General features: G+C 46.0%; 1 protein-coding gene across 2 annotated transcripts in view; it reads left to right on the top strand.

The window, feature by feature from the left end:
• RAD50 (RAD50 double strand break repair protein) overlaps positions 1–22,841 on the top strand; it is a 484,618-nt gene that overhangs the window by 371,271 nt on the left and 90,506 nt on the right. For both annotated transcript variants that reach the window (XM_069244739.1, XM_069244738.1), the window contains exon 22: positions 6,850–7,074. In XM_069244739.1, coding sequence (XP_069100840.1) covers positions 6,850–7,074 — 225 coding nt within the window. The remainder of the gene's footprint in view (positions 1–6,849; positions 7,075–22,841) is intronic.

The raw sequence follows: 22,841 nt of genomic DNA, 5'->3' as shown, positions 1-22,841 counted from the left end.
TGAAACACTTACCAAGGTGTCACACGTGGTCCTCCCAGCTAGAACAGAAGACCACAGTGCCATCTGGGTATGCAGCACTAAAGTTTTCCAAGCAGGCCAGTACCTGTGTGACCAACCTCTGGAAGGTAGCAAGGGCATTCTTCTGCCCGAGAGGTATGACCTGGAACTGGAAGTGCTTTTCTGGTGCAGAGAATTCAGACTCCTTTTTTTCCCCTTTCTGTCAAGGCAATCTGCCAGAACCCAGACGTTAAGCCAAACATGCTGAAGACCATGGAAACTTCAAGCCGATCGATTAGCCAATATGCTCCGCGGATGGGGTACGCATCAGTCTTAGTGACCACATGGAGCCCATGGTAGTCCACACAGGCCCTAAGTTCAGGTGGGACACCTGCAGGGGCAGCCTTGGGGACCAGCACCTTTGGGCTGGACTGAGGACTGTTTGAGGGCTCTATAACCCCTAATGCCAACATCTTAAATTCCATTCCTTAATGCTGGCACTCACCTTATTAGACACCCTGTAAATGTTGTTCTTTACAGGTGTGCTGCCCCCAGTATTCATATAATGGTACACCATGTAGTGAGTCCTGGGATAAGGGAGAACAAAGAGGCAAGCTTCCCTAGCAACTGTCTACGGTCTCTGGTGGTCTAGGGTCAGTGTAGGGGAGAGGCTAACACCCTCCACTCACCTGTCTTGCTCCTTGGAAGACAGGAGGTCGAGGAAAGGTTCACTCTCTTCTGTCACCCCACCATCTGTAACCAGGAGCATGGTAATCTCAGACCTCTCCTAGGGGGGTTTTAGGGATTCACATGTAGGACCCACAAAACGTTCCTTCAAGTCTTGAGTTCCACCAGGTTGGTGACCTGACTCTTGCGCTCCTTTACCTCATAGAGCCCAGACCCGCAGTCTTGCAGAGCTTGGGGCTCCAAGGGCTCCATCACCCACACTTGCTGGCCAGGCTGAAAATCAACCAGAATGACATTCTGGTCATAGCAGTGATTTATATCCTCCTGGCTAACTTCCAGATTCTCCCGGGTGAGTTATTGGAGGCAAGCTGTTTGGTTGCGAAAGTCAAGCATTTAGCTGTCTACATAATCGGGAGCTCTCCTGGGAGCTTGCTCCCAGCCCTCCTTCACCAAACTGAGAGAGTGCCTCAAAGGGTTCCCAGAGAGAAGTTCAATGGGACTGAAGTCAACCCCCTTCTGTGGTGCCTCCCTATATTCAAACAGAAGAAATGGCAGGAGGATCTCGCACATAGATCTCTTGGGTTCGGGTAGACCCATAATAATGCCTTTGAGTGTTTGTTTGAACCTTTCAACCAACCCATTGGTTTTGGGGTGGCAAAGTGTGGGGAACTTGTTGGTTACCCCGCACTCCTTTCACATGGCCTTCATGTAATTAGATATAAAGTTGGTGCCCTGGTCAGATGCCACCTCCTTGTGGGTAAAGATCTCTATCATTGCACTGGCTATGACGGGCACAGTCCCCATTCTCAGAGGGATAGCTATGGGTGCCGGGTGGTATGGCCCACCAAGACCAGAACAAATTTATTGCCCATGGCTGTCTTGAGGTCCAATGATATCTATGCCCACCTTTTTAAGGGGGGTAGGGGGTGTTAAAGACAGGAAAAGGCTGTAGGGGGGTCTTGCATCCCCCCATGTCTTGCCACTTGCCTGGCAGGTGGGACAGGACCTACAGAACTCATCTGAGGCCTTCCTCATTTGAGGCCAATAGAAGTGTCATGTCCTGCCCTGAATGACCTTTCAGCAGCACATTAACGCTGACAGCCTTAAGGTGGTCATTCCCCAACTTTTTGCCTGCTTCCCTCCGCTTTTCTGACACTGTGCTGGTTGTAGGACTCTGCTCACTTTACCACTGCTAACCAGTGCTAAAGTACATATGCTCTCTTCTATAAAACATGGTAACATTGGATCATTTCCAATTGTCATATTTGATTTACTTTTAAGTCCCTAGTAAAGTGCACTACATGTGCCCAGGGCCTGTAAATTGAATGCTACTAGTGGGCCTGCAGCACTGGTTGTGCCACCCACATAAGTAGCCCCTTAACCATTTCTCAAGCCTGCCATTGCAAGGCCTGTGTGTGCAGTTTTACGGCCACTTCGACTTGACATTTAAGAGTACTTGCCAAGCCTTAAACTCCCCTTTTTCTACATATGTCACCCCTAATTTAGGCCCTAAGTAACCTATAGGGCAGGGTGCTATGTAGGTAAAAGGCAAGACAGGTACATGTCTGTTTTATCTGTCCTGGTACTGGAAAACTCTTAAATTCGTTTTCCACAGCTGTGAGGCCTACTCCTTTCATAGGATAGCATTAGGGCTACCCTCATATAGTGCTTGAGTGGTAGATTCTGATCAGAAAGGGGTTACCAGGGTATATTTAGTATGGTCAGAATGGTAATAAAAAAATCCTGCTTATTGGTGAGGTTGGATTTTATATTACTATTTTTGAAATTACACTTTTAGAAAGTGAGCATTTCTGTGCATTTAAAATCCATCTGTGCCTTACAGCCTGTCTCCAATCCATGTCTGGGCTAAGCTGGTTGGCATCCCCCGTGTGCATTTCACCCAGATAACCATAAACACAGGATACTCTGTCACACCTGCACTCTTCTCCTTACTGAAAGGGTCTTCCTGGGCTCGGAGGGTGGAGGGCCTGACACTAACATTTCAAAGGCTAGTGGCCTGCCCTCACACAATGGAATGCCAAACCCCCTACTAGGACCCTGGCAGACAGACCTGTACCGAAAGGGGACCTTGTGCACTTCAAAACCACTCTTCGAAGTCTCCCCCAATTCAAAGGCAGTTTTGGGTATATAAATTGGGTCTCTGACCCCACAGATTCAGACACTTCTGGACCTGAACCTACAACCTGTCAAGACGAACTACCTGGTTGCCCAAAGGACTCATCGGGACTGCTTTGCTGAGGATTTCCATGCATCATCCCTGGGCGTCAAAAAGATCCTCTCATCACAGTGAGGAACTAAGATGACTTGCCGGAAATCAACGCAAAGCCCCTTGCAGCGTGAAAAAAACCCAACACAACAACTGTGCTGCGCTGGAAATTTCCGAAGCACCCCCTATTTTTCCACGCATCTCCTCCTTTGCGGTCCCCGTGCGTGTTATTTTTTACTCAAACCAGGTACTTTGTGAAACCAAGAGACAACTGTTGATTTCTTAGATTGAAGTCTCTTTTTAATCTTCCAAAAGTGATATCTTAACTTTGGCTTATTGAATCTTCATCGTTTTGACCTTAATTTAACCGGATAAATATCATATATTTTTCTAAACCTGTGTCTTGTGTTTTTCTGGTGTTTTCACTATGTTACTGTATGATTTATTGCACCAATACTTTACACATTGCCTTCTAAGTTAAGCCTGACTGCTCAGTACCAAGCTACCTGAGGGTGGGCACTGGATAATTTGGATTGTGCGAGACCTACCCTGACAGGATTGTGGTCCCTGTTTATACAAACTGAACGCTCGAAGTAGGAGTGCCATCTGATCTCAAAGAGTGTTCCCATATTTTCTCTTGGTTGAGGAGATTTTACTTGCTCTTAACCCAGGCATGCACTGGAGCCTTCCGGCACAGTGACAGTGAGGAGATAGATATTTCCTTCTACTTTCCCAGTAAAATTCATAAAGGAACAGGAGATTATTACACGTGCAGAGACTTTTCATTGAATCGAAGTAGATCATACAGCATTATTCACATTCATTTTTTCAGATAAAACCTTAGTATGTCAGATTCAGAGGATTTAATTTAACATTCAATACCACCAATTTTGTTAAAAATAATAATGCAGTTATTTACATTTCATAAATTCAACATCTGTTTTTTCATCACCAAGATTACATCCTATATTTTTGCAGATAAATTCTAACACATTTAGAATAGTTGTTTGACTGGTAAATCATGTTTGGGTTGTCAAGTTTCATGAGAATAGAATGCACATATGCATAGAGCTATTGCAACAAATTATAACATTTGATATCTCTAATGTTTTTATATTACAAACAGTTGGTACACACTACACTTGTTTGTTTGGGGTGTGCAGTGCTAGTATGTGACTAGTAGAAATTACAGAAGGAAATGTTCTTGAAAATTACTTCTTCTACTTTGCCACGTGTTTTTTAGGTTTCGCCTGCATAACGCTTACACTGTGTTTGTGAAATCTGTTGTGTTCAATATAAATCTTAAAAGGGGCTTACATCCTGCTCTTACTTTCCATTGATTTGTGTGCTTGCCATTTGCTTTTTTTCCATTTTTATTGGCTGTCACACACTATTTCCTGTTCCACGTGTGCTTGCTCTTATCAGTATCTCAAAGCCCAGGTACTCCCTTTCACCTGCCAAACCTCTTTGTGAGGTTGCTCTCTTGATGCCGTAACTTACATTTCTTCCACAAGACTTGGAATGCATTGTACTCCAAGCCTTGCTTGTAGTCCCTAACCCCACCCCCATAGTCCAATTGCTTTTTCAGTACAGAGCATCGATGCCCGTACTTCCCGCTTATTTCAGCTGCCCAAACAACGTGCTATCAGTGCAATGTAATGAAGACTTTACCGATGTAGGAAAATGCCCACCAATGCATTGTTTAAAGTTGATTTTTAAAGATATTTGGGCCTGTGTGAAGATTATGCTAAATATACCAGCTCGCAGGTTTCTGCAGGTAATTTCCCCTACTATGCAAGCACCGACGGCATGCGATGATCCACGCGCTGGCAATGTTCTTCAAAGTGCGCACCTGAATAATGATCAGGAACACCGTAAATGTAATGTTTCAGGCATTATAAGTCAGCACTGCAGGCATTAATTCTCTTCAATTGTGCGATATCCAGGTCTTAATGGTGTCGCCTAATTATGAGCAAAAAGCGATCTTACCCATTCTGAAGAGTACTATCCAAAATGTATGCTGTCTGGAATCCTGTTGTAGCATTTACCACTCATCACCAAAATACTGAGGTTGGCTTCATGTTCTTTATTTCAAGTATCACAGTGTAAGGATGTACATAGCCTACACAACTCTGCTCCATCTCTTTCAGACTCTACAACATTCCATGACATAATTTATATTTTAGAACATAACTACATTCTACCAGTAGAACAACATGCTGGTAAAAGGGAAACATACATGCCTAACAATCCTATTACTGTAGGCGCCCACCAGGACTTGTCACATCAGCCCTGCTCTGCTTCAGCAGCCACTGCCCAGAGCCGGCCCGGGTCAGGCCTCTCCCTGGTGTTCCACTAAGGACCTCTGCAGAGAGACAGACTGAGCTACACAATTCTCCAGCAGAGTAATTGCATCCCCTACCCCTTTCACCTTCCCAGGCCATTAATACATAGCATCACAGCATCAAATATTCATGAAGGGCCTGGCGCTGCAGTTAAGGGCTCGCTTCTGCAGGTGGCTGCCATATTCAGTAATTGCCCCATACCTCCCTCTAAAGTGTAAAATGTTTTCATTATGTGTCCCGCACACGGAGTCAAAGCAAATCCCTCCTCAACTACTTTCTTTCCCAGGGGCTGGATAGCACTTCACTTAGACAGGAGCTTTTTGGCTTACATACACTGGCAAAAAAAGCCAGCGAAAGCTCATCATTAACTCCGCTTGTAACTGCAACAAAAAAAGCAGAAGCTCATGCAGAACTCCCATAAAGATTATCCTAAATGTGTTAGTTACTAGGAAAAGCTTTTCTGACTTTAGTTGTCCTTCTGATGCTTAAAGCTACTTCAGCTGGCAGAAAGGAATCACTTTCCACCTGACTGCGGTTCCCCTGGTTTGTCATGCAAGACGATAAGCAGGTTTCCTCAATAAACCCCTGCATTGTGGGCCCATAATGCACAGTCCGGTCCCTCCGTTTTGATTCAAGGGTGCCCTTTTCTTGCCCCGCTGTGGCGGACTCATCTCAGCTTCACTTTGTTTAATTGCAGCTAGAGTATTTTAGGCCTAATTGCAATCCTTCCTGGCATACGCGGTGTATATTTGGCCTGATAGTAGCCATACTTGCCAATTTATTGTTCATTCTTGGCATTACGAGATCCATCTCTGGCATGATAATGCAAATTTGTGACATACTATGGGGATCATGGGCCCATTTATGGCTGGAATTGCGGTGTAGACCTCTGGCACAATGAGAGCATAAATGTGTCCACACATAGCATAATGACAGCTGCCCCTGCTAAAAATGTGGCCTTTCCAGACATATTCTGTCCAGCGCAATAAATTGCCTTTCTCAATAAACAAGCCATAACATTTTAACGGAGTTTCATTAACTTATATTGCACAAAAGTTCACCACGCTACAACTTACAACATAAAACAGCGCATTATTAATCACATAGGCGAAACCTAATGCATCACCAATGCTTGCTTATGCAGAGCTTTTGCCTCACAGTGCAAACACCTTACGCGCTACTCATCATTGTACCTAAATTCTATTTTCCTTGGTGGGTGGGTGCGTGCTGAACTACCTGCTAAGAGATTAGGTAACTGTTTATGTTTTAACAATTGACAAGCGTGACAAATTAATTACCATTCTTTGGGCATTTGTGGACTGACAGTGTCCAAGAAAACACACGGTCCTGAGTCCCCCCCCCCCCCCCCTCATCCATTAGTAAAACAATGACTGCCGTTAGCGCCAATTGAACTTCAGTTACCTAAATACAGCAACTGAGCGCTGTGGAGATAGGTCTTGCACTGTAATCCCAGGCTAAACGTTCCAGTCACCCACTCCCCTCAATTTACAGTAGCATATAGGTCCTAGCTAGTAGCTTGTATGACACATGCCATTTTATGTTTTTTATGTTTGCTTTCTGCCTGTTTGACAGTGAATTTCGTCAGCTGGAAGAAAAAATAGAAAACTTGAAACGAAACCACAGCTTGGCACTCGGGAGACAGAAAGGTTTCGAGGAGGAAATCATTCGATGTAAGAAGGAGCTGCGGGAGCCACAGTACAAAGACGCGGAGGAGAAGTACAGAGAAATGATGATTGTGATGAGGACCACAGAGCTGGTGAACAAGGACCTGGACATCTACTACAAGACCCTGGACCAGTGAGTGACCTTAACCCCTCTCTGCCCATCAACAATCAGTGTTTAGTTGTTTTCTCATCATGTATAAGGGCACTCTTCTTGCAGGATATGTTATGCAATTGTAAATAGTCAAGGGGAAGAAGTGACACGTTGATCTGTTTGTGGTTTACATGCAGCATGTGCTCAGTAATGGCTGCGAGGACACCTGCATACAATAAGCAACACTGGTCTGCTGAAGTGCTGTAAGACTCGAGTCAAGGCAGTGTGTCCTACAATTCCAAGGCGTCTCCGTTGTGTGCAGAAGGTCTTGGAACTTTCTTTTGCTTCCGTTTTCCAGTAATAGGTTTGAAATCATAGGTGTTAGTCCAGAGAACTGATGACATCAAACTCTTTGCTGCAGTGGGTATGCTGGAGGGTGTAGTATCTGCCCCATGGTACCAACCACTCCTCCAGCCATTCTTCATGCCCTGAAATATGAATCTGCTCAGTAATTTAATAAAGAAATCATCCCCTGTCAAGACATTGAAAGGAGTCAGGTGAGTTACACTTATTAGGTTTCAGCAGTTTTATCAGGCTTAGCCCAGGGCACAGACTTGCAGAAGGCCCAGTAAGCTAACTTTTTTTATTGTGCTTTATGCACAGTTCACATCTCTGTAGACCTTGACAGTAGGGAAACTATTTTGCAGGTATTCTTTTAAGTGATTATATAAGTGTATATGTTTATAATATATGTGTATACGTTTCTTGTTTATATCTTTGTTTATATAAATATACATATGAATTTCGATCAATATATACATAATGATATGGTTATGTATAGTGTTAGACCTGACAGTCTTAGGGTGGTCACCCCTAACTTTTTGCCTGCCTCCCTCCACTTTTTAGATACTGTTTTTGCTGGTTTTAAGACTCTGCACACTTTGCTACTGCTAACCAGTGCTAAGGTGCATATGCTCTCTCCCTTTAAACATTGTAACATTGGATTATACCCAATTGGATTATTTAATTTACTTATTAGTCCCCAGTAAAGTGCACTATATGTGCCTAGGGCCTGTAGATTAAATGCTGCAGCACTGATTGTGCCACCCACTTAATTAGCTCCTTAACCTTGTCTCAGGCCTGCCACTGCAAGGCCTGTGTGTGCAGTTTCACTGCCAATTCGACTTGGCATTTAAAACTACTTGCCAAGCCTAAAGCTCCCCCTTTTCTACATATAAGTCACCCTTAGGGATGCCCTAGGTAACCCATAGGGCAGGGTGCTGTGTAGGCAAAAGGCAGGACATGCACCTGTGTAGTTTACATGTCCTGGTAGTGTAAAACTCATAAAATAGTTTTTACACTGCTGTGAGGCCTGCTCCCTTCATAGGCTAACATTGGGGCTGCCCTCATACATTGTTTGAGTGGTAGCTGCTTATCTGAAAGGAGTAGGAAGGTCATATTTAGTATGGCCGAAATGGTGATACAAAATCCTGCTGACTGGTGAAGTTGGATTTAATATTACTATTTTAGAAATGCCACTTGTAGAAAGTGAGCATTTCTCTGCACTTAAATCCTTCTGTGCCTTACAATCCACGTCTGGCTGGGTTCAGTTGACAGCTCCCTTGTGCATTCACTCAGACCCACCCCAAACATAGGAGACTCAGCCTCACTTGCATACATCTGCATTTTGAATGGGTCTTTCGGGGCTGGGAGGGTGGAGGGCCTGACACTTGCATGTCAAAGGAAAGTAGCCAGCCCTCACACAAAGGCCTGCCACACCCCCTAGTGGGACACTGGCAGACAGGATTGAACTGAAAGGGGACCTTGTGCACTTCTAAGCCACTCTTTGAAGTCTCCCACACTTCAAATGCACATTTGGGTATTTAAACAGGGCCTCTGCCCCTACCAACTCAGACACTTCTGAGGTAAACACTCTACCTGGCAAGGCACTTCCTGGAGAAGAGAACCTGAACCAGAACCTGCATCCTGCCAAGAACGGCCTGGCTGCCCAAAGGACTCACCTGACTGGTCTCTGTGAAGGACTGCTACCTTGCTGTTGCACTGCTGCTTTGCATCTCTCTGGCTTTGGTGAGAAGTGCTCTCCAAGGGCTTGGATAGAGCTTGCCTCCTGTTCCCTGAAGTCTCAGGACCAAAACGACTTAATCTCTACAAGAAGGACTCCTTGTGCGTCGAAAATCGACGCACCGCCTGCCAGAAATGACTCACAGCCTGCATCGCAGTGAAAAATTCACTCACCGCACGCCGAACCGGAACAACGCAGCCCGACTTCACAACAAGAAGATCTACGCAGTGCCAGCATAGCAACCGGAAGTTCGACGCTTGGCCCACTGGATTAACGCACAGCCGAGTCGGATCGACGCAGCCCAACTTCCACAGAGGAATCGTCACCGTGCCTGCTGTGTTGTAGAAATTTCCATGCAACGCCCACCGGATCGACGCAGCCCCTGTGACTTTGCCCTGTCAGTGCCGGAAATCGACACATCGTCGCTGGGACGTCCGAAAACCCCGCAACCCGAAGAGGATCAACGACCGAGCAGCAGAAATCGACGCACAGCTGTCACTGCGTGAAAACTAAACCATGCATCGCTGTGTGCAGCCTGAGACATCGACGCACACCCCTTTGTTTTCCAAGCATCTCCTTCTCTGCTGTGCTTTGGGGAGATTTTAAACGCGCAAACCAGATACTTTGTGCTTGAAAGAGACATTTATTGCTTTTAAAAGACTAAAGACACTTTATATTACTTTTACAGTGATAGCTCAACATATACTTATTGCACTTTAATCGTTTTGACCTGCGTCTTATCAGATAAATATTTTATATTTTTCCAAACACTATTTGGTGTATTTTTGTGGTGCTATGCTGTGTTATTGCATGATTTATTGCACAAATACTTTACGCATTGCCTTCTAAGTTAAGCCTGGCTGCTCATTGCCAAGCTACCAGAAGGTGGGCACAGGATAATTTGGATTGTGTGTGACTTACCCTGACTAGAGTGATGTTCCTTGCTTGGACAGGGGTTAACCTGACTGCCAACCAAAGACCCCTTTTCTAACTTATAGATACCGAAATATGTAAACTTATAGGCCCTCATTATGACATTTGCGGTCAGCGGACCGCCACTACGGCGGTAGTACCATCGACAGGCTGGCAGTGAAGACCACCAAATTATGACCATGGCGGTGATCCCTCCCATATACAGCCAATGCACCAACCCAACTGCCACTGTGGTCCGTCCACCCACTACGGCAGTAGCCCCCTTCAGGCAGGTGGAAGACAATGACCCGCCCACCATATTATGACATAGCAGGCTGCCAGGATTTTTGGGCCGGGACCACCGCCACCAAAAGCCTGGCGGAAACACATCACATTAAAGGAGACACTCACCTACAGGGACACAGAGGCGTCCACTGCCGCCATGGAACCCAAAATGGAAGTCCTGCCAATACTGTACCACGCGATGGTAGTCCAGGAGCACCAGCGCTGACGAAGATGACGATGGGGAGTTCAGCTGCCTAAAACACAAGGGAAGGAGGGGAGAGTGACACACCCACGCGCACAACACACACCAAACACACATACCACACACCGAGAACAATCTGCAGAGTAAATCAACAGCAACAAAACCCAGGAGCAAAGAAAGCTAGAACACATACCTTTGGTCTAGCCACTGTAATCTTGTGGGAACAGCGACCTCAAAATAAAATAGAAATATTTACAGATAGGGTCATGGGCCTGTCCAATTGGAATACAATGCCACAGGGCAACGTCCAAGGCCCAACTTGACTCCTGACACCCCAGGCACTCCAATGGGAAGGGGCATCATGTTGGAAATAGGCAAGCACCTCAGGGGGTCAGGGGGATGGGGGTGGTTCTTTTTGGCAGAGGGTCCTTAGGCTTATGCTTGGGAGGGGGCGGCTCTTTACCCTTCAGTTATGGGCGGAGGAGTGGGCTTGGCACGCAGTGCCGGAGTGCTACTCTTGTGCCCCTTAGTGGCAGTCATAGTCTTAGGGGAGGGACAGGAGTAGAACAGGAGGTGGAGGTACTGGGCTTGTGGGAAGGGGATCTTCCACTTCCAGGCAGAAAGGGGGGGGGAGAGGTTAAGGCAGGAAAGGAAAAGCTTCTTAGGACCAAGGGGTTGTGGGAGGAGGATTGGGAGTGGAGGTAGAGGGAATGGATGTAGGAGGAGTAGGTGTGCTGGACTTGGGTGTGGGTGCGTTGGACTTGGGTGCAGGTGCATGTGTGAGGTGAATGGCTTTTTGGTGTCTGGGTGGGAGCGTTTATGTGTAATTGGAGGGGGCACACAGGGTGGGAGAGGACAAACAGGCCATGTGGATGTATGTTGTTTTGGTGTCTGCTAGTGAGGTGGGTGTGCTGTATGAGGTTGTGACAGTATTGGAGGGAGCTTCCATCGGAGGAGGAATCCAAGTATGTTGTTGTCGCTCCTGTTTTTCCCGTGGTGCTCCCCTCGCCCTCCAGCCCACTGAGTCCCGTGGGCTGCAGCTCACCCACTCACTGGTGCCCCTGCTCCTTCGCCAGATGATGCTAATGCACATGAGGACAGGATGAGAAACGGAGAGAGGGTGTGGGAGAAAGAAAGGGAGCACATGGACGATCACAGCAGCAACAACACATATGACATACACATCACAATCACTCACTGAGACTAACACTGTGCAGTATAGATCTCAGTGCCGAACCGTTACCTGGGTACAATAGCAGTAAAGAACCCAAACACTACCACCTGCACACCTACTGGGACCCACTAAGTCATGTCTGCCATGGTATGCTAGCTACTTACCAATACCAAATATACATACCTCCCTACATTGCTCAGCAGGACCACCCTGGAAAAGCTAAACTGGCTTTTTGGGGCAACCACTGACTTTAATCTTGCAGCCAAACACCATGGTAGGTCACAATAATTTAAATACTGCACTGTGCTGCCCTCAAGCTCCCATCCAACTTAGGATTGGCCACCACCAGTATGCTGGCCATTAGGGGGGGTCAGGCTCCAACAGGCACATCCTTGGCAATTGCACACCACAGCCCTTTCTTTTGATGGGCGCCGACCTCCAGAGGAGACACAGAAAGAAGGACACCATGAACTCAACACTCCATCTTATGACAGGAATGGTCTACAGACTGCATAGAAGCTACATTTAGCACACCCATGACGCCTACCTCTGCATACACATTGAATGCTACCAATCCACCCCCCCATGACACACTGCCAGCACACACATACATCTACGTGTCAGCCATGCTGCATCCAACGTACCCATGATATACTCACTTGTTGGTCTGGAGGCCCATACAACAGCCCATACGGTGGTAGGATCCCATCCACAAACTTCTCCAGCTCCTCCATTGTGAAGGCTGGGGCCCTTCCCCCTGTAACACGTGCCATTGCAGGTTCCAGACAAAGTCACAGCACCACACGCAGTGGAGATGTTGATCCAGAGAGAGTCGGGAATCAAGTGAAGTGGCTCATACGAAATGGCGGTCACGTCCACGCCGGTGAACATCGTCACACCCGGCGTTGATCACCATTGGTCCCTGTACTCCATTGAGCTCCATATTAGCCAATGAGGAGTTGCACGGTGATGCAGACCGCCTTCCGCCTTGACGTCAAGTGCCGGTGGAGTGAGGTCACTTCCACCTGTCCTTGCATTCAGGACAGGCAGTTGCCATTTTCCAATGCTAGTACTCATGTAGGGCCAATATATGTGCAAAAATGCCATGGATTGTACACACCTACACAGTTCCTGTTTCCTATATACATACATGTACTGTGATGTTGTATGTCCATACTTCCTGTAGTCAAACACATTTTATTTTTGGCTCACTTAGATACCAACCACTGCGGAGGATGAGGCTGAGGAGGCAAGCACCTGTGTACAGACTCCTAGTGGACTTGGCTACACTGGATGACTGGCACATAATACTCAACTATTGGCTGGACAGGGCCACAATCACGGAGCTGTGCGCACAGTTGGAGCCTGATCAGATTCCTGCTGTCCGTTGCTCTAGAGCAATTGTTGTGTAGGTACTCTCAGTGCTCCATTTCCTAGCAAGTGGTTCATTCCGGGGGACTGTGGGCTTGGTTGCACGAATGGCACAGCCAATGTTCTCGATTGTAGTTGGAAGGGTTTTGGCTGCCTTGCTCAAACACGTGAGCAGCTACATCTCACTTCCCCCTGGTTGAAGATTTGCCCACTGTGAAGGCTGGACTCTACGCCATGGGACACATACCACATGTGATTGGGCCATTGACGTGACCCATGTTGCCTTAATCCCTCCCAGGGCAAATGAGCAGGTGTTCAAGAATAGGAAGAGTTACCACTCTAAATGTCCAGATGGTATGCCTTGCAGATTAATACATCTCCCACGTCACTGCCATGTTTCCTGGATCTGTGCATGATGCCTATGTATTGAGAAATAGCAGCGTCCCAAAGGTGATGGCATGACTACAGAGGCACAGAGTGTGGCTCTTATGTGAACATGCGTCCCCACCCAGTGTATGGCAGTGTATGCCTACTGGAGTTGTAACATATGCCATTGTACATGGCGAATGTGTATCCCTCACTTCTCCCAGGTGACTCCGGCTACCCAAACCTATCCTGGGTGTTGACCACTGTTACAAATCTGAGAACAGGGGTTGAAAATTGGTACAGTGAAGCACAGAACGTACCAGGAGGGTTGTGAAACACACTTTTGGTCTACTGAAGGCCAGGTTCAGATGCCTCCATTTAACAGGGGGAATCCCTATAAGAAGGTCTCCCAGATTGTGCTGGGCTTCTAGATGCTGAACATTTTGGCCCTCAGACGCCATGTGCCCTACCTGCAGGAGGAGGGGGTGACAATGAACCTGTGGCAGCAGTGGACACTGAGGACAGTGAGGAAGAGGTAGAGGAGGAGGATGTGGACAACAGGACACATATCATACAGCACTACTTCCACTGGCACTCAGATAAGACTGCTGATCTGCTCATGTCTCCATTTTAGTTCAGTGCTGTGTGCCAGCTGTGTTATGCCAATCACTACCTTTGCATTACAGTTGACGGTCACTTATGCCTTCCCTTTTTGCAGATGTTGGTGTGGTTATAACTGTGTACTGATGTGATGACTACAGACTGCTGAGACACATTTGATGGATAGATTGACACATTACAGGACATTTGCACAGGATAATACAGTTCAATACATTGCACATTTCTGTCTGATAAAGCACTAATACTCCAGTAGTGTTTAAGGGTGTTTATGGAAGTGACAATAATGAAGGGATGGTGCATTAGAGTAGGGTGATGGTTGAGGAAAAGTTCAGAGTAGTAGCCAAGTTTGTTTGTAGCACAGGTCCAGTGTCCATGGGACTATAGGAAGCGGAGCAATGGCAGTCCAAAGTGAACAAGGTGGCTCAGTGGCACACAAGGGGGACATTCCGGAGAGGCTAATTTCCTGGTGGTGGTCTTGTTCTTGGCAACAGTCTCCGGTGCCTGTCTGGGTCGCAGGGAACGTTTGCGGGTGGTTCACCTTCTGCAGGGCGAGGGGTGCTAGTGGCCTGGGGGTCCTGTGGCAGGTCCTCCTGTCCACTAGCTGCAGCAGATCTTGATGGCTGTTGAGTGGACTGGCTAGTGAAAGTGGGCAGCTGGTGTGCGCTGTTCTCCTGCATGGTGCTGGCCATATTACCCAGCACCCCTACAATGGAGGTCATGTTTGCATTTAGGCCCTGTAACTGCTGTGTACCACCTGCAGCCACTGGTTCTCCTGCATGATGGTGATCACCTGGCCCATCCTGTCATGGGGATTTTTAGTATGCCCCCAGTACATGTGTGAGTGCCTCCTGGGCAGTCAGTTCCCTGGGCCTGGCCTCCCCCTGGTGCACAGCTGACCTCCCACTGTCCCTGGCCGCCGTTGCCTGTGTCCCCTGAATGGTGTGCCCATGCCCACTTACACCAGGACCTTCATCGTCTTGCCTCTGTGGTGTCAACTCTGGTCCTTGTACAGGTGGGCACACTATTGATCGACGTGTCCTGGGGACAGGGCTCTGGGGACGTTGAGTGGCTGCTGTGGTGTTGGAGTCAGAGGGGGTGGGCCCGTGGTGGGCTGGCTGTGGGATGTGGAATCCGACTGACCAGTGGTCCCAGATGGGCCAAGGAGTTAATCCAGCTCGGGAAATCCAGAGTTGCTATCATCACTGAGGGCATCTTCTGGTGGAGGACTGGGTTGCTGAGACTTCTGCTCGCTGCTGACATTGGCTGGGGCACCTGTGGGGATGTAAGTGTAACGTCAAGGACATTGTCTGTCACATATTCCGCATTTCTAGCTTCCCCTGTGCGTTTGGTGTTGTCCTCCCACCTTTGGTAGTATATGGTGATGGATTGTAGGATTGGTAGTTCTACATGCTGTCCATGCATTGCTGGTGGGTGTGCATGCAGAGCTGAGAGGGACGTGCCTGCAGTGGGTAGGGCATGCAGGGGTAGATATTTAGGTGTGGTCATTGGGGTGGTGCACTGTGTGTGATGGATTTGGGTGTAGGGAGTCGGAGTGAGCGGGTGACATGCCATGCAGGTATCGGTGGAGGTAAGGTAGTAATGGTGACTTACCAGTGTCCAGCCCTCCAGTTAGGCTCTCAGGATGGAGGATTGCTAAGACTTGTTCCTCCCATGCTGTCAACTGTGGGGGAGGAGGATGGGGTCTACCACCAGTCCTCATGATGGCGAGTTGGTGCCTTGAGGAATTGGAACACACCTTCCCCCATAGGTCGTTCCACCTCTTTCGAATGTCATCCCTTGTGCGTGGATATTGTCCCAAGGAGTTCACCCTGTCCACGATCCACTGCCATAGCTCCATCTTCCTAGCGTTTGAGATCTGCTGGACGTGTGCAGCAAACAGCTGTGGCTCTACCCTGACGATTTCTTCCACCATCACCTGCAACTCCTCATCAGTGAAACAGGGGTGCTTTTGTGGGGACATGCCTGTTGTGTGTTGTGTGTGGTGTGTGTTGTGCAGAGGGTGTTTAGTGTTGTGGGGTGTGTGATGCGTGACGGATGACTAGGTAGTTGTGGTGTGTGTGTGTGTGCAGTTCTCTATGGGATTGGGCGAGCATGCTGTAGCAGTCTTTTTGTGTATGCAAAGGATTGTGGGTTAAGTGGGGGTGTGTTTTATAGTGCGTGGGTGTGTGTATTTGTGTCAGCTGTGTTTTTTTTGTTATAACCAATGTTGGCTTCAAGTGGTTTTGTGTGCCCAATTCCGCCTCAGCGGTGTGCACCATCAATGGTTGACCGCCGTTGAATGTCCGCTGTGGTAATTCGTGGGTCATAATTTAGAGGGCGGTGTTTTGCTGGCATAGCGGTGGGGCGGTGGGTCCAACAGATTTTCGCCTTTGTTTGGTCTCACAGACTTGTGGTTGTGGCTGGGTTCTGTCTGTTTGGTGTTTGTGTGTCATAATCTGGCGGGCGGATTACGGACTCTACGGCAGTTTTTGGCGGCCATCAACACAGCAGTCTTCAGAAAAGACTGCCAATGTCATAATGACCACCATAATATTGAGGCAAGGTGAATTTAAATTATTTTAAAATTAGTAGGTTTTGTTTAATTTTAATTTAAGTAATATAGATTATAAATATAAAATAATATATCAATTAAAAATAATGAGTTGTTTAGTAAATGGCAAGTTTATTAAAATTGTAATAAGTGTTAATAAGTAAAGAGTAATCATAAAATGGTTAAGTAATATAGGTTTATTAAAAGTCAAAGATAAAATATAAACATTTTATCATTTAAATTTAATGTCTTGGTTTTTTTGAGTGGTAAGGAAGTTTTAGGGTTGCAGTATGAGTAGTTTATTGAGGTATTAAAGGTGTTTTAACAGCTTTAAGGGTTCCAGGATGAGTAATGTGTTGTAGTAAAGTGCTTTTATGCTTCAAGGATGGGCAGTGTATATGGTGTGGTAAAGGTTTTAGGTTTGAGTGGTGGGTAGTGCTTAGGGGAAGTATGTTCTTTTTAGGGTTCAGCAGTGGGTAGGTGAGGATATTGAGTGTAATGGGATAGTAAGGATTTTTTTGTGTTAAAGTTTGGGTAGTGTTAGAGTTGGCATCCTTGGCGTGGTCTCCCCAAACTTTTTGCCTCTGCTCTCCAAGTTTTTGATATGTGCTGGACTCTGTTTTTGCTTTTTTTTAATTTTTTTTTTTTTTATACTCAGGACCCTTTACCACTGCTAACCAGTGCTAAAGTGCAAGTGTTCCTATGTAAAATGTATGTGCAATTGGCTTATCCATGATTGGCATAGTTGATTTACTAGTAAGTCCCTAGTAAAGTGCACTAGAAGTGCCCAGGGCCTGTAAATCAAATTCTACTAGTGTGCCTGCAACACTGGTTGTGCCACCAACATGAGTAGCCCTGCAAACATGGCTCAGACCCGCTACTACAATGTCTATGTGTGCAGTTTTAAACTGCCTATTTGATTTGGCAAGTGTACCCACTTGCCAGGCCTAAACCTTCCCTTTTCCCGAAGTAGGCCTTAGGTAGCCCCATGGGCAGGGTGCAGTGTATGTTAAAGGTGGGGCATGTACTGGTGTGTTACATGTCCTAACAGTGAAATACTGCTGAATCCAGTCTTCACTGTTGCAAGGCCTATCGCTCTCATAGGTTAACATAGGAGCTGCCTTTAAGTAACTTTAAAGTGCAGATTCCCTTTGAGGGCCGATGGAAATGTGGAGTTTGGGGTCTCTGAACTCTCAATTTAAAAATGCATCTTTTAATTAAGTTGGTTTTTAGATTGTTAGTTTGAAAATGCCACTTTTAGAAAGTAGGCATTTTCTTGCTTAAACCATTCTGTGACTCTGCCCATTTGTGGATTCCCTGTGTGGGGCAGTTTGACTGTTGGGCTATTTTTAAATCCCCACTAGAGAGTGAGACAACGGGAGCTGGGGTGTAGCCTGCATATCCCCATGAGCCATCTGTGCTAGAGTGGAGGGAGGAGTGGGCACTTACACCTGAATGGGCTGTGCCTGCCCTCTAACAATGCAGTCTCCAACCTCCTGGTGTGTGTCTGGGGCCTGGTCGGGGCAAGGCAGGATCTTATGAACAACGGAGACTTTCTTTTGAAGTAGGCCTACTTTATAGGCAGAAAGGGGTATGTATATGTATTGGACCCAAAACTCCTGAAAATTAGATCACTTCTGGAACCAAGAGGAACCTCTGCCAAGGAGAAGAGCTGAAGAACTGAGGAGGAGTGCTGCCCCTGCCTGTGACTGTTTTGTTAGGCTATCCTGCAATTGCTGCCTCTGCCTGTTAAAAGGTACAAAGACTGGACTTTGTGGTATATTCCTGCTTGTGAACAATCTCCAAAGGTTCGAATTGAGCTTGCCTCCTGTTTTGGAGTCAGAGGGCCGACAAAGACTTTGTCTGCTAACATCAGGACTCTCTACTGAGAATCCTGCCTTGCCAAGTGGTGTCCTATCCAGTCCCTGGGCCGTTGAAAGATGAAGGTGGCAGACAAGAGCTGAAAATCCACTCAGAGAACTATGTGCAGGGACATTTTCGACACAGCATCTGCAGCGCGGCTGATAAACGATGCACTGCCGGCTCTGTGGCTAAAATGGATTACCCACCTGCATCACAGCTGGGAGATCGACGCATCACTGCTGGAGAAACGACACGCAACACCCGCTTGTTGCTGCTGATGATGACGCAAACCCCACGCAGCACGGTTTTCTAACACCGTGCAACAGGATTTTCCACGCATCGTCAGTCAACCCGAAGCATCGCTGTCTTGCGAGGGAGAAAAACACTACGCATCACCGACCCGACCGGAGAAGAAACAATGCACAAGCTCCCTTATGAGGAAGGAATTGACGCGTTGCTACTTTTTCCGGCGCACGCTCACCTGTGCAGCTTTATTTTTTATGCTAACCAGCTACTTTATACAAAATCATCATTCCCCTTGTTTTCTGTGGAGTAAGACTCTTAATCTTTTGAAAATTCTTATCTTAACTTGTGTATGTTGGATTTTTTTTGTTTTGGTCTTTTTTGATTTAGATAAGTATTGCCTTTTTTTCTAAACTGGTGTGATGTCCATTTTATAGTGTTTTCACTGTATTATTGTGTATGTTGGTACAAATACTTTACATATTGTATTCTCCTGAGTTAAGCCTGCCTGCTCGTGCCAAGCTACCAAGGACGTGAATGGGGGTTAACCAGGTGTGTTTCTCCTTTGCCTTGACTAGAATGTGGGTCCTTGTTTGGACAGGAGGTAACCTGTCTGCCAACCAAAGACCCCATTTCTAGCAGGTTGGTTATAGGGGTAGGAAGGGCCTTTTAGATTCAGGGGTGGATAGTATATAGGTTTAGTAAGGGCTTTTTATGGTTTAGGGTGGGTAGCGTACGGGGTAGTAACGGATTTCTAGGGTTCAGGTATATGATTATAATTATTTTATGTAAAAAATAATTTAATGAATAAATAAAATATAATTTACGTAAAGGTAATACTATTCTAAGTTAAGATAATAGTTCAATATTTTAAATTACAAATTAAAATGAGTTGAATTGTGAAATTAAATGTATATTTATACACACATATAAAAATATATATATGTAAACGTGTGTGTGTGTATGTATATATATATATATATATATATATATATATATATACATACACATACATATTTATATATAAAAAATGTATAGTTACCTGCAATGTAAAAGCACTCCTGATGAAAAGCCTTGTGATGTAAAGTTTCATGCTATCTAATAACTGCAAAAATCATTCTCTGGTGCCTCTCCCAAGTTATGGATCTCCTTTCCCAGCCAGTTCAGGCTGTTGCCAACATCCTCGCTGTCAGGAATCAGCATAAGATCTTTTCATTAAAAAAAAAAACACTTGTCGGCCATTACTTAACAGTTCTACCCCCTTCTCTCCTTTTTTCCTCCCCCTCACTCAGTAGTTGCTTCAACTAACTTCTTTAATGTTTCATGTATTATTCGTACTCTCTCCCGAAATCACCACCCCCCTCCCTCTGGTTCATGATTCTTGTTTCAATAAAAATTGATGTTACTTATATGCATCGTATGTCTTGGAATGTGTAACTGTTTTTGTCATGTGAAGCAGTCTAACACGACTGGGTATAGAACCCTTACAGAAAAAAATGCTTTAAATAATTAAATAAAATGGCCCCCCGCCCTGAGGTAAAATACTGCTAAGTAATAGCTTAAAACATGCAGCTTCATTACACTGTGTTGACCCCATTGTGTTTGTAGGTAAGGGTAGTTTCACAACCAGTTTAATTACCACACAGATAGTGTCTGGTTTTTCCTGAAAAATGAGAACTTTCTAGAGTACGGTCATCATTTTGGTCAGGTACTGAATGGAGTGGAAGTTGGCCACATGCTGTGCTTTGAAACGTTTTGAATCGTTCTGGAAGAAGCTTATACTAAGAGACAACAACATCTGCTGTTAGAAGAATGAATGAATGACAGGGATTTGGTAAGCGCACCTATTCAGAAAGAGCGTGTCCCGGCACTATGCAGAGAGTAAGAAAGAGAAAGGAGTGCCGAAAGACTAAAGTGTGAAAAGCCAAGTCTTAAGTTTCTTTCTAAAAAGCGTAGCACCTATGTAGTTTTCTGGTGAGGTTTTGTGGGAGTACACCTAATAGTCATTTTTCAATTTCCAACGGAAAATCCCATCCTAAAGTGGCTTTCAACTGGGTGACTATCTCCTTCCTGAAATCCTGTATTGTGGGGCAGTCCCATGACAAATGGAGAAAATCGGCTTCATCCATCCTGCATTTGGGGCATGCATGATCTCGGGAGGGATATATAGCATGTAAGCGCCTAGGGGAGAGATATGCCATGTGTATAAAATTATGTGAAATTAATTTAACGTGGGCACTAACTGCCACTTATTTAACACCCAAATGTATTTTGCCCCATTTTCAAGGAGTTAGTTCCTTCCCGAGGCACTTGTGCCACCTGTCTTCCACTTGGAGAGGTTGTACTGGTTTATCTGAGCGCAACACTCGGTACAAGTGAGTTATAAACCTGTGCCCCTGGCCATTTTGAGCAATGTGCTTAGTGTTTGAGTAGGCATGGGTGCATCAAGGAATGTAGGCAACAGTTGTCTGGCTAAAGCTACAATTCTGGCAAATTGTAGAAAATTCCCTGTACCTAGATTGAATGAGTCTTGTGCTTGTTAGTATGCTATAAATCTGCTGTCGGGTTAGGGATTGGATAGTGTGGGGCATCCACAGTTATTGACATTACCAGTTTCATCTGTGCGAAGGGGGAAAGTATCCAGGTATCCAAGTCTTGGGCATAGGCGCTCTCCTAATGACTTTCCACACCGTTCTTTCCCATATTCTACCCATTATGAGGGGGATTGTGATAGATATTCTACTGCCTTTCATTAGGAGTTCCTCCAATTGGTTGGTCCTTTGTGATCCCTGAAGCAGTCGTCTTTCCCACTTTGGCTCCCTATCGAGCCAGTGTACCGCATGCTGTATTTGGGCAGCCAGAAAGTATAGCTCGAGGTCAGGCACCTCTAAGGCACCCTTTTCCCCTTCTCTTGCAAGTGCAGATTCACTGACCCTACAGCATTTGCCCTGCCAGAGTAGGTTTTATTGCCACCCTATCCAATTCCTGAAAAACTGGCCGTGGTATCTCAAAATAGGAACCTTGCATGGTGTAAAGGCATCGTGGTGACACCATTTTAAATAGTGCTATTTTGCCCATTGGTGATAAATGTAGTGTGTTCCAAAATTGTTTAGAGGGCTTTAGTTTTGCTATTACTGACCCGAGGTTATAAAACTGTGGTCCATCGTGGGTAATATGGAGGCCCAAGTATTTAACTTAATCAGTTTTCCAAAGGGAGGCCTTCCAGTGTGTGACCTTCTAATTGTTGGCCTACCAGGTCACTCAAGGGGCATAGGACCAATTTCGGTATGTTAGCCCTCCGTCCAGGGTTCTTGCATCACGTTCAGTAGTATTGGAACCAAAATGTCTGGTGCCTGAAATATATCAAGGCGTCCTTTGTACAGGGCTTACCTAGTCAAAGGCAGCAGTGTTCTGTACATGACCAAAGGCAAGAATAAGTTCAGCAAGTGAATTGAGAACTAGCTGGTCTTTGGACTGTTACTGAATCATTATTTAGTTTTCTTTAAAGAGGTGTGCATTCTACTCCTTCCTGAATTGAGTGGTCCTGATGGGTACACGGATGTTGACCCAGATCGTGGGTGCATAGATAGAAAAGGCCTATTGCCTTGCGGTTTTTTAAACACTTTTTTGTCTCTATTCTGATGATGTCCTGGTTGCATTTGCGCGCCAACAGAGATGGTGAGCTTGTCATCAAGATAAGCGGGTGTACAGGTAGTTTGATCTCTGGAAATTTTGCCTTTGGTTTTGAGAGTGGAGTAGGCCAGCAAGGGGAGCCAGCAAAATTCCTTTAGGATGGGGGTGATCTGATAATTTTTCTTTAAGCCCTGGATGACACATGCTGCGGCGTGTATGATGCCTTAAGGATGGCCGGGGGACTCCAGAGGTGTTAAGGATGCTTCTGCCATTTGAAGATGCCCATGTACAATAGCTGATGTTGGTTGGAAAGATAGAAAGGAGAACTATTGAGGGACCTTGCCAGTGAATCCCATTCAAGACTGCATGATGTGGATGAGTATGAATCAGTTGCATCAATGGCAGGTGAGAGGTTCAGCATTATCAAAAGGCAAGGGTTGTCTTCATCTGTGGTCAGAAGGGAGTTGTCTGTGATAGGTAATGTATCTGTCTTCATGATGCATCA

This window comes from Pleurodeles waltl, chromosome 7, assembly GCF_031143425.1.
Source record: "Pleurodeles waltl isolate 20211129_DDA chromosome 7, aPleWal1.hap1.20221129, whole genome shotgun sequence".
Classification (NCBI taxonomy): Eukaryota; Metazoa; Chordata; class Amphibia; order Caudata; family Salamandridae; genus Pleurodeles; species Pleurodeles waltl.
This window is presented reverse-complemented; position numbering and strand designations above follow the sequence as displayed.